Below are 13,110 nucleotides of genomic sequence, written 5' to 3'. Positions count from 1 at the left end.
GTTAAAATTACAAAAAAAAAAAAAATTCATTTTTTTTCGAAGAAAACAAAGGTAAATTTGTCCGATACGGACTGATTCGGATTGATCCTGAGTACTAAAACTCTTATGGGGGAATCCATTAGAAATAAATAAAAAAAAAACATTTTCTGCGTCTGCCGGGAGTCGAACCCGGGTCAATTGCTTGGAAGGCAATTATCCTAACCGTTGGACTACAAACGCATTCATATCAGTGAGGTTATTGTAAATTGAATAACTCATGTAAATAACATATGTACGGCCGTCGTGAATTTTGTAGTGGTCCGCAAGGCGCAAAGATGCTTTATAATGTTTGGGTGCCAGTGACGGTGGGAATATATGTGGAATTAAATCGTTTAATGAGTACTAATAACAACTGCTAGGGTTAGAGAATGCTAACCGGACCTCTAGGTCCTCCCGTCCTGTACATGTGCTGTGGCCAATGAGAGGATGCACCGTGCACGGAGGTATAATGGGGGTAAAGGCAGTCATTTCATTCCCCCATGAGTCTAAGCGCAGGGGCTACTGGTCCAGTTAAATTTTGTTTTCCCTAATTGCTAACATGAAGACAACCAAAAATAGAAGGACAAAAGAGTGCTAAATGACGACCCCACCCCATGAAAGGCGGAGATTTCACCCTTATTGATTCACACACGTATATGCCTATTGGCTCCGCATTGGTGCAGAGGCGATGCTGCCTTTTAGGGAATCCTCTCCCAAAAGAAAAGATTCCCAAATTTGGCCCATAAAGTAGAGTAGGTGGGCTGGGCTGAGAATTGTCACCAGACACCAGTGTCCTTGGAGGGAGGTTTTCTTCTATCCTCACCATGTCAGTAACAGACAATTAACTTAACTTTTCATGTACTCAATATGCTCAAGTCCCCACCCAAGGTTTTCCTAGAACTGGGGATTAAGTTGATTTTCTCTTCTGTTTTAGAAAAGGTTGAGAGAAATGAGTTTTGGTTTAATGAGAAGCATTTCATTGCTTATGTACAGAATAGATTCTAGAAAGAGAATGTGGTTTGGATCCAATTGGGTAAATCTAAAGGGAGAGAGATAGACACATAGGTCGCATGCGATACACTAGCAGACAACACCAATGAGATTACTGATCGAGACATCATATAGGAGGGGCAGGAGAATCATTTAAAGGGGAGGGGGACGATAAATTTATGGTTTAATTTCTATTCCAGAAGTAGCTAGTTGTAAATCTATAGGTGACATGTAATAGCTTTTCCCATAATTAAGACCCGTAACTTTCAAATGCTCACGGAATCTAAAGATGATCAAGTATGTTCAGTTCAAATTGGCTTGGTGGGTGGCCTCTAACCATTTTTGATCGTTTTAATTTCCTTTACTGAATTGTGAATATCAAGCTTCTCTGCTTTACTTCTCTTTGATGGGTTTCGGTTTTAATATGACCGTTTTAACTTTTAAGAACTTGCAGAAACCAGAAAGTCAGTAGGAGTGAAAGAAAGAGAGGTATCAAATCCACATCAGTATAAGGAAGAAAGATAAAAAAATATGGGTGTTAATAGACATTCCAATTGTAAAACCCCAACAGCCACCTTTGGGATATGGAGATATAGATAAATAGGGAAGAAAAACGCTACCCGATCTTGTGTAAGGCATGGTTGCCACGCTTAGACACAAAAATGCCTTTGGCACTTGGAACTTACCGCCTTACCCCCATGTAAAAGAGGAATTTCTAGGCATCCAAGGCCTTTTTTGTGTCTAAGCGTGGTCACCACGCCTTGCACATGATCAAGTACCGTTCTATTCCTCGTATATATATTATAGTTTTTGTTTCTTGTGGGTCAAAGTGTCAAAACCCCATGGTGCCCATATCCACTAGAATCTAGTTTAACCATCCAAACGTGTTACACAATCCAAACTATCGGGCTCTTATGCATGGAGTATTTAGGTAGAAGTATCATATCGGCCATATTGATATAAGAGGTAAAATGGTCAATAGGGTATTTTTAGGGGTAAAATGGTTTGGTTCAATTCAATGCTATCGATCTATATCAATATCGATATCAATATCACTGTTAGCCAAGACTGATACAGTCACTAATACCATATTACTAAATTTTGCTTTTATATCAATAGATAGACGAAGTAGATGAAATGATACATATATTCTTGTTGCAAGCAAATTAAAAGGACAAAACCAATAGCAAGGTTTTGGCTTACGTTCCATTTAGTATGGACCACCAAGTTAGGTGTACCCTACCCACCTAAGAAAAAAGGTCAGGTGTTCTCTTTTTAAAATTGGATAAGATAAGTCCTCTTGTCTTTTGGGTTTGAAGGGGGGAGTTTGTTTGAGGGTCCCATACCACCAACATTTTTTTTAGTGTCAAAGTGCATCATTAAGGTGACCTAAAAGAGGGGGATTGGGCCCTTGGGGTGCCCAATGGGACCTTAGGAGGACTAGGAAAAGGGTACCTCGACTGAGAGGGGGGACCCGAACCTGAGTACTAGCCTTGACCAAGCTTCAACAAGCCAGGCATAAACCAGTCAATGCTATGTTTAGAAACTAAAAATAAAAAATAAAAAATTCTGAGCACGCTTGAGAGAATCCGGTACCTGAATCGGTTGACCGCTACACCCACCAACTTTGAAGTTTGAACTTCGAACAAATCAAGAAAATTTTCTCCAACTGCAAAAAGCCTACAGTACATAACATGATACACACACAATAACTTTTTTTTTTTTTGGTTTTTTTGGGGAACACCCCCACTGCTCTCGGAAAATTATCACCTCCAGTTTGCTGATCGGCCCAGTTCCCCAGTTCCTCTAATAGGGGGATGGTGGACCCCACCCGGGCAGGGTGTTTGGGCATGGGTAGAGAGGTCATTTCAGCCCCCCTTTGTTAGAGGAACTGGGGAACTGGGCCGGTCAGCAAACTAGAGGTGATAAAGATCCCACTGCTCCCCATGTGGGTAGCTGATCCAACTCCTCTAAGAAGGGATACGCACACAATAGCTTGACACATTTCAAATTATTGAATGCCAGCTGTGACGGTTTGGTTAGTTATTTCGAAAAGCATGTTGATATTTTCAAAAATTATTCTGAAAACCTTTCTAACTCTTTTCTCATTATGTTTTACACTTTTTTATTTATTGTCTCAATTTATTTTTGTGTAAAATTTTACCAGGAAAATATTACTTAAAATTTTTACTACAAAATTTTGACATGTAATATTTTTCATGTTAAAATTTTTTTCAATATATATATATTTTTTATATGAAATTAAACATTGAAAAACTTTTTAACATATACAATTTTACATTTATAAAGTAAGATTTATCAAACCGAGACAAAAAGCTAGTTTATAATGGATTGAGGTTTTGACAATAATTAAATTACAAGTCCTATAGTTCATTATGTCATATTGTTTTAATGGAGAACTAATATGTAATTAATTTGATTAGGTTACAACTTCTTATTCTTTAGGTAGATAATTGGTACTAGCTTATCTCTTAATATCTTGATAACGTTATTGATGACATTAATTGATATTATGCGTTGTTTGGATTTAGTAAGATACCCAATGGGATCCTTCCTTTTCCCAATTTGTAGCATACAAAGACAATAGGGAATGACAAAGATTCTTGTCGTTGGGATTCAAAATCCCAAATGCACTCTAACATTGTTGCCCACTCAAAGTAAGCAACCTACTTTATAAAAGAGAAGGAAGGGGAGGGAACAGTCCATGATTTTGACTGCTCCTCTCTCTCTGGTGAGAAATTAGGGTTTTTTTAAAACCTTAGGTTGGAGAGTATCAGTGTGCATTCCTGACGAACACGACGATTGCATGAACTTGTTCCTTTCATTGCTCGAGTATGGAAGAACTAAAATCACATAGAGAGACTTCGATTGCAGTTGACAGGTAATCCATGTACTCCCAATTGAAGTTTTGTACAATAAAGTTCACATATAAGATCAATCCGATCCTCCAATGCATCAAGCATTACCCGACATCCAGGGTTAAATTCCCAACATAGGGCATTTGATCCACTCCTCACAAGGGGTTCTTCTTAAGGAAAGGGTGAAAAAACATCGATGTAGGTTGTAAAGTTTGACATTAGGTGGCTATATTCAAATCCACAACCTAAATCTAACTAATGCAATCAAAGTTCTCAAAAACTATGGTCACTTGTGACTAGTCTACCTTATAATTAAAAATAAGTAGTGACTATATCGCCCCTTAGCCACTCTGAAAAAAAATAATTATGGATTCCTTTATCAAAAGATAGGGACTGATGTTCTCTGTGCCGTAGCCTAGCCTGCACCTAGACACATGGGCCTACCATTCAGGGGGTAGGGTGGTCATTTTGTCCACCCTATGTGTCTGGGCGCAGCATGCACCCCCGGCACAGAGAATATTTGACCTAAAACCTAAAAGATATAACAAATAAAATACCTCATTATGGATTATTAGATAAAATCTTTCCAATAAAAAATAATACAATTTAAAAGACACGTGGGAGTAGCTAGGTCAAGAGATGGGATGGCTTGTGCGAATTGCCACTTCTTTTAATATATAGAAATTTGAGGATTTTCTTTTATTAATTCTGGCACTCAAATCCCTAATGACTATTCCATATGATTTTTCGTCAAAACAACTTGTGCGAATCTTCATTGGGATGGTTTGGAATTTTGACTATCTGAAAACTAAGGAATTTGAAAAGTATAGACACCTTATTATGTCATCATAAAGTTGTGTCCATCAGTTATGAATCGACGTACACAACTATCTTAAGAAACTATCATCGGTAAAAAAAACAAAATTTAAGAAACTTCTAATTAAGGGATAAAAAAGTTTGGTATGTTTTTTATTGAGGAAAAGAAAGGTATTTGGTTGTGTGGTTCTAGGCCAAGATACAAGAGTGCACGAAATGCCTGCGCATGCTCTCACTAGCTCCTGCACTGGTGGAGGGGCTACATGACCAACCATCTCTTACTCTTCTTATTATTTCTCTTGGATTTCATAGTAGTTAAAATTTAATATTTTTCCTTTTTAACTTAAACAAGATGCACAATCTCATTATTTTGAAGTATATGCCTACCATAATCATTTACGTTGAAGATAGACAACATAAGACCAATGGATATAATATTTTCCTTGCTTATGGATGAGTACAAGATCAAATGAATATGACTTACAAATATTGTGAGACCATAAATTAAATAATAAAGTGATAGAAAAGCGAGGGAGGGGACACTAAATCGTGATAGAAAGCATTAAAAATAGATTGTCTCCATAACACAAAGGGAAATTCTTCTAGAGTATCAATGACTAAAAGGTTGAAATAGTCAAACCCCACAAGAATCAAAAGAAATCGATGTCAACATGAAGGCAAGGGCAATAATTATTTACGGTGCATTCAATATTAGATATGGAGATGTATATAAGTTAGGGCTGCAACAGGGTCGGGGTGGGCTGGGCTTTATAGAACTCTAGCCTAACCTTAAGTTCCCTTAGCTGGGCTTAGGCCCGATCCGACCCTAACTCAGGGCCAGAAAAATCCAACCCTGAACCACCCTCAAGGTCAGGCCGGGCCGGATCAAGCTTAGTCCGATGCCTCAACCCTGACCCGACCCGACCCTAACTCAGGGCCAGAAATTTTTAGCCCTGACCCGTCCTCAGGGCCAAATATCTCAGCTGAAGCCCTGTTCGGGGTCAAGGCGGGTTCAGGCCAACAGGGCCAAACTTGCACCCTTAATATAAATAGTGGAAGAAAGATAAAAATATGGGTGTCAATAGACATTCCAAATGTAAAACCCCAACAGCCACCTTTGGGATATGGAGATGTATATAACTAGTGGAAAAGAATGCTATCCTGTCGTGTGCAAGGCGTGGCAACCACGCTTAGACACAAAAGTGCCTTTGGTGCCTGGAAATTACCGCTTTATCCCATGTAAAAAAGAATTTTCAGGCCTGCGTCCAAGGCACTTTTTGTGTCTAAGCGTGGTCGCCACGTCTTGTGCACGACTAGGTACCGTTCTATTCCTGATATATATATATTATAGTTTTTGTTTTTTGTGGATCAAAACACTATGGTGCCCATATCCACTACAATCTAGTTTAATCATCCAAACATGTTCCAAACTATCATCTTAACCAATCATTTTGAGAATTGAGAAGAGCAGGGACTCTTATGCATGGAGTATTTAGGTATCAGTATCCTATCAGCCATATTGATATACCATAATGATATAATAGGTAAAATGGTCAAAAATCGATGATATAGGGTATTTTTAGGGATAAAATGGTTCGATTCGATCTATATCAATATCAATATCGATATCACTATCAGCCAAGACTGATGCAGTCACTAATACCGTATTACTAAAATTTTGCTTTTATTTCAATAGATAGACGGAAATAGACGAAATTGTTGCAAGAAAATAAAATGGATAAAACCAATGGGGTATGGACCACCAAGTTAGGTTTCTCCTACCCACATAATAAAAAAGCTCAGGTGTTCTCTTATTTAAATTAGATAAGATAAATCCTCTTGTCTTTTGGGTTCGAAGGGGGGAGGGTCCCATACCCACCAACAATTTTTTTGGTGCCAAGGTGGAACCACCATTATGGTGGCCTAAAAGAAAGTGATTGGGGTGCCCAATGGGACCTTAGGAGGACTAGGAAAAGGGTACTTCGATTGGGAGGAGACTTGAACCTGAGTACAAACTTTGACCAGGCTTCAATAAGCAAGGCACAAACTAATAGACGCTATGGTTGAAGAATTTGGACTGAGCAGGGGTAAGGTGGTCTTTACCATTTTGTTGTGTCTGGAACACACGACAAGGACAGCTCGACAGTAAATGACTCCACACCCACCAACTTTTTTTTTTGATAGAACCCACACCCACCAACTTTGAAGTTTGAAGTTGGGTGACACACATGGTCTCTGTTGTACCGTCGGATGTGGACTGTCGCCCTACCGATACTAAAGAGGATTTTAGTTCAGCTGGGATTTGGGACAAATCAAGAAAAGTTTCTCCAACTGCAAAAACCAACGGTACATAACATGATATGCACACAATAGTTGGCACATTCCAAATTTCCGAATGTCAGCTGTGACGGTTTGGTTAGTTACCGAAAAAAGCGTGTTGATATTTTCAAACCTTTTTCCTATTATATTTAGATCTTAGAAGTCCCCAATATGTTACCCAGCCTCTAAATTGGCAACAGAACAAGTCCTCCTTAGATAATCCTAAACACCTCAACAATTCTATTATGGCCAACTAGATTAGATCGTTAGGATCCTGCCTTAGTGTTGTAGAGTGTAGTTTGTGGGCCAGCTGCCATTGCAGTCGATTTGAAACACAATGGTTGCGTGAACTTGTTCCCTTCGTTGCTCGAGTATGGAAGAACTAAAAAAAGATGTCAACATTTGCAAGGACAATAATTATTTAGGGTGATTTTACATGTGTTCCCTTTCAATATCCTTGCCAAATTTTAAAAAAAAAAAACAAAAAAAACAACAAAAATCATTTGATTACCATGTTATACACGTTCTTAAATTATATCTAAACTTTTTTTAACAGTTTATAATGTAAAAAAGGATAGTTTTGATTTCTACTCTTTCCATTTTGGTAGTAGCATAAAGGACTTGCATGCTTATAGTGTTGCAAAATGGACTTTGAGTTATCCTCACCAAGGTGTCAAAGGATCCTTTTTTACTGAGAATCTTGTCTAATGTAGTTCAATTTTTGCACAGTGTAGCTTAATAAAATTCTCCTTCAAGAGTTTGCACACACAAAAATAAAATAAAATTAAATGTAACAAAGCAACTTGAGCTAGAATTATTCAACTAATACAACAACTTGTATTCTATCTTAATTACATGAAGAAGTATAGTTCATTTTTATCTTTCAATAATCACATCTTTTTATATTGTATTTTCATCATCACCTCATACTCTGTTTCCTTTACTAACATTTTAGATTTAGTATTAAAAAAAAAATGAGTTAAATTAACATTCTAAAATTCTCATCTCACATCTTTTTTTAACCCAATCCTTAAATTTTTTTTATAACTAACCAAGTAACTTAATTGACTCAAACATGCAATTCATGAATATATGTGTTTCAATCCAATAATGACCTCACTTGAGATTCACCTAAATAATCTCAATCTTAGACGACGCCCTTCTTAGAGATAAAGTTTTAAAAAATGGAAAATAAGTTTGATACAAACATTTGCTTCTTTCTTATGTATGTGAAGGTCCAAAAAAAAAAAAAAAAAAAAAAATTTAAGCAAGAGATTCAAATATTTCTGAAAGGGTATAATATTAAAAGTTGTTATTGTCTTGCAAAAATGACGGTATTTATCTTCGTTGGAAAAGTTATAAATTATTTGACACTTTCAGTTATGTTCATATGTTTAAAAAAGAAAAAAAAAAACATAATGAAATAGAAGTCATGATCCGATATTTGTTTTATGTGTCTATCTCTCTCTTTTCAATATTTGTTTTATGTACCTATTTCTCTCTTTTCAAATTCTTTGTATTCTTTTCTTGACATCCAAACATAACCTTAGATGATACTAACACGAAAATCTCTTTTAAGACATGACATATTTTCCGGAGTCTTCAAACCTTTGTAACAATAATAATAATAGTACAGAATTAATTGCCCTATAAGTCATTGGTACTGTGATTATGAGAAAATTTTCCTTTTGGGTAAATAGCTAAGATTAATTGATTATGAGACATGCTGACTCAGCAGAAGTAGGTCCCAGGGATGGTTAAATTAAGGAGGTTGCCAGGTTAAGTTTTCGATGTCGATTATATCAGATTAAGAAAATCCAACAAACGAAAAAGACACGGTTATATTGTTATCATGTCCGACAAACACAACCAATTTGTTACAGCTTTTTTGGGAAAACTCTCTCTATCTGTCTCGTCTTCTCCAGCCCAAAGAAAAGCTAAAAAGGAACAAAAGAGACAACCATCGACGCAGTATAGGTTTCAAATTTGATCAAACTGTTCTTCTTGTTTCTTTCTTTGGCTTCGCCTCCTGCTCTCTGCAAACGCCATTACTGTGAATTCCCGCTGCAATTTCAATCTCCGGAAAATCTGGGGGGAACGATCAGGTTTCACCCGTTTGCTGGCCCTTATTAGATCTGTGAGCTACCGGACACCTCTCATTTGAGCTCTTTTTTGGCTTCACCTAAGGTAAGGGGAATTATGGTCTTGTCTTTCTCTTTGGTTCTTGTTTATGTTGATGTTTTTCCATGATGATGGTGTTGGGAAGAAGGGAAAAAGAAAAGTTGAAGACGTTTGTCTTTGTTTCGATTACAGGTGGACGGGCGAGCGAGAAAGAGAGGAAGAGAATTTTCTTTTTCATTTTTACAACTGAGATTTTCTTGTTAGATTTGTTGGTCTCAAAGGGATAGCCGGTTGTTGGGTTTGGCAAAGGGGGACATTAAAAGGATCTGGAATATCTTCTACGGAAGAAATCGAGCTTCCCGGATAGAAAAGATTTTATCTTTCACTGGAATTTTTTTTTTTTTTTTTTTTTTGAAGTTTGTTTGTGTTTCATGCCAGTATGTTTAAGGATTGCGAAACCTCGCCACCTTCAACAGATTTGCTTGAAGGTTGTGGCTGTGGCTGTAGCTATTGTTGCAAGATGATCAACGGTGGCTCTGTCACTTGGCACCGTTCTGTGAAAAGAAAGTTTGAAGAGTTTCAAGATGGTTTCCCAAATGTTCTACTCGATTTCAGTCAATCATCCATTGCTCGAGTTGAGATTGAGAATGAATGTACTGCTCTGCGAGAGACGCTCAGCAGCCAGCAGCAGACCATTCAGGAACTCTACACTGAATTGGACGAGGAAAGGAATGCTTCATCATCTGCTGCAAATGAGGCCATGTCTATGATATTGAGGTTGCAGAGGGAAAAAGCCGAGATCCAGATGGAAGCCCGGCAATTCAAACGGTTTGCAGAGGAGAAAATGGCCCATGATCAGCAACAGCTTCTTGCGTTGGAAGACTTGTTGTATAAGAGAGATCAGGCTATCCAAGCCCTCACCTGCGAGATACAGTCGTATAAGCACAGGATGTTGAGTTTTGGGCTCACTGAGGCAGAGGTGGAGGGCAAAAAGAGTGATCAGACTTGTAACCCCGACCTGGATGACAATGTTGAATCCCCATTCGGATTTCCCCCATATGACTACCCTCCTTTAAGATGCAAGATGAATGAAACCCAGGGTCATCCGGATATTGAGGATGATGTCGATCTTGAAAAATATGCCTTTGGTGAAACCCCTCGACCTGTTGCTGATAGCCCTTATACCCGGGAACATTTGCAGAATTTAGAATACAGAATCTATCAAATGGAGAGAAATCCAAGCAGCAAACATTTGGATAAGGAATTTTCTGGCTCAAGGAACATTTCTGAGAAAGGGGTGATTGGTCAGTCTCCCAAGCAGCCTGGGCATGCCAGGATGTTCTCCCTTGACAGCTCGGGTTCATTGTATGGTACAGTTAAAGAAACGGCTCAGGATTGCAGGATGGAAAGTCCAAAGCCTGCTCCCAGCTTCAAAAAGATGAATTATTTTTCACACACAGAGGAGTATTCTAATTTGAGAAAGCTTGATAATGCATCAGATCTTGGAGATGACATGAGTGACCGTGTATATACCATTGACTCTGTCCATAATGGAATATCTTATAACAAAAGTGCAGAGCACAAACCTGCTATTGGAATCTGTGAAGATTACTTAAACACTCCAAGGGATTCACTGAATCGGGCTGATATAGGTGATCCTGATGTCAAAAAGCTCTATACGAGGCTTCAGGCACTTGAGGCAGATAGGGAATCAATGAAGCAGGCAATTATTTCGATGCGGACTGATAAAGCACAACTAGTATTACTGAGGGAAATAGCTCAACAATTGTATAAAGAAATGACACCAGAAAGAAAGATATCTCCACCTGTGAGGAAGCCATCTCTGATTGGGTGCTTTTCCTTCATATCAGTTCTGAAGGTAATCCTACTTTTACATCCCACCACCAATATCTATGGTTATGCTTTGTTTTTTATAATTGATGCATTCCCTTTGCAAAAATTTTCCTATATGGTTTGCTTCTACTAAACACTAGTCTTATTTTTTTTCTTCAGTAGCTTGTGCAATATATTGGTCATCCTAATTGTCATCAGTCAACATCATAATTATCATAGTTTATTGCAGCTCCATGCATTTGTTTCTTCTAGTTTTCCCCCTTGTCTGTTTGTACTTTGTAGAGGATTCTTTAGTATGCTAGACTGTTTAGTCACAAGTGTTATGCAATTACACATTACGATACTTGTAAGAGTTTATGATTTTGTAAATTCGATCGATTTAAATTGAACCAGAAGAGATTCTGGTACTCAAAAAGAGTCTGGAAAACCTGAACCGAAACTCATTTAAGTAAATAATGCTACAGAAGATGGAAGGGTTTCTTAGATGCTTGGGATTAACATAATACAGAAGATGTACTCAAAAATAAAACAAAGAGAGGAAAAACGAGTGGAATATCTTGCCCCTTAAAAAAAATTGAAATTCGGTATCAAGTCAAAAAGGGGGAAAACTGTGTGGACATTTGAAATTTAATGAGGTACAGAGACCAAGAAGTAATAATCATCTACACCCTGTGGTCTATCTCTGACATGCTTTTGTTGAATCTCTAGTTAATGGGAAAGCATTAGGCTATTTAGCGATTTGAGGGAGCATTGGAAATCCAAACACTTCAACTTGGATTTGATGAGAATTTTCCTTGGCCTTTGTTTTTCCTTCTCCCCTCCCAAAGTGAATATTTTTAGAGAAAGTTTGGGGAGAGAATGCATCATCTAATGTTTTCTCTCTGATTATGGTGGTTTCTTTTCATACTATCAATTAGTTTTTGAGTAAGCGTCGAAAACTTTATGTGGGTTTATGGGTATGCATTTCAGGAATAAAGTCTATTACTACGTTTTATCACCTGGGGTTTGAGTGAAAATGTGTTAATACTTTTCATTTCACTAATGAAAGTTTATCTTATAGTTGGGGTTATTCTCTGTGGTTGTGAAGCGACATCAAGTGGGACCTCGTAGGTTCTGATGATGTTGCAGTTTGTGCAATCTGATGTTTAAATTTCTTGAGTGCTAAGTTACATTCCTTTCTTCTTTTTTCAAATAATCTTTTTTGAGAGTTTATTATATCTACCCTACTTTTGTGTTCAGTGGATCGTGCCTTTTGTTTTCTGGAGAAAAAAAGCACGCCGAAGCAAGTGAGTGAATTGTTTTTCTTTTGTTTGTTTCGATTATATTATTGTTATATTGTAGACATTTTTTCCCCTTTGATTCTATGTTCCTGCCAGCAATTGATGGCTAGGATCCTAGCCATCAATTGCTGGCCCACTTCTTAAATCAGTCGTCGGTTGAAAGTTGTAGTAATCCATTGACCATAACCATATGATCAATAACTGAAACTCCATACCCTATATGCAGAGGTCACCTGTTTGGTTTTATGGATTATGATGGCCTTTTGAGGTAGATAACCTCATATCAGCAGATCAATGGTTGGACTTTTGGTTGCCTGTTTACAGTTAATTTATTGCAATGTTTCTTTCTTAAATATGTAATCAGGTATATGTTTGGGCTGTCGGCCGAAAATGTGGGCTTGCTGATGCTTTTAGATAAGGGCCCTCGGATGAGACCATGGAGATGTCTTACAAGTGTACGAGCAAGGAGATAGTCTGGAGGCTTCTATATCTATGAGCAGTATCTGTGGATTCCATGCTCATCTATGCAGATCGTAGTGGACATCAAACATGATTTTACTTACGAAATTGCATTCGTTTCTAGATTCTGCAGGACTCCATAATTGGAGGTTCAGTTATCCTGTGCAGTCTTGGTCTTGTATGTTTCTTTTCTGGGTTGAAGTGTATTTGTTGGGATTGATCTGTAAATCATGGATAAAGTGTAGATTTGGGGTGTTTCCTTGATCTGTAGAAATCACAGTTTCGTGTACATTTCTCAATTTGAACAGTCTTTTCCTGCTGATTTAGACCTCGAGCATTCAGCTTTGGCCCTGGAGGTCTTTTACATTGGTATT

At 37.8% G+C, this 13,110-nt stretch overlaps 1 protein-coding gene and 1 non-coding gene across 2 annotated transcripts; one reads left to right on the top strand and one right to left on the bottom strand.

The window, feature by feature from the left end:
* Positions 1-147: 147 nt before the first annotated feature.
* Positions 148-219, bottom strand: TRNAG-UCC. Its single transcript has one exon. It is a non-coding gene; the product is annotated as a tRNA-Gly (tRNA).
* Positions 220-9,363: 9,144 nt separating this feature from the next.
* Positions 9,364-12,968, top strand: LOC122648892 (myosin-binding protein 7-like). The gene is made up of 3 exons (XM_043842187.1): positions 9,364-11,022; positions 12,237-12,283; positions 12,642-12,968. The coding sequence occupies exons 1-3, from the start codon at positions 9,583-9,585 to the stop codon at positions 12,748-12,750; spliced, it is 1,596 nt and encodes a 531-aa protein (XP_043698122.1). The 5' UTR covers positions 9,364-9,582; the 3' UTR covers positions 12,751-12,968.
* Positions 12,969-13,110: the final 142 nt, after the last annotated feature.

The sequence above is a fragment of the Telopea speciosissima genome, chromosome 1, assembly GCF_018873765.1.
Source record: "Telopea speciosissima isolate NSW1024214 ecotype Mountain lineage chromosome 1, Tspe_v1, whole genome shotgun sequence".
NCBI lineage: Eukaryota > Viridiplantae > Streptophyta > Magnoliopsida > Proteales > Proteaceae > Telopea > Telopea speciosissima.
The sequence above is the reverse complement of the archived record's forward strand: the minus strand, read 5'-3'. Positions and strand labels throughout refer to the sequence as shown.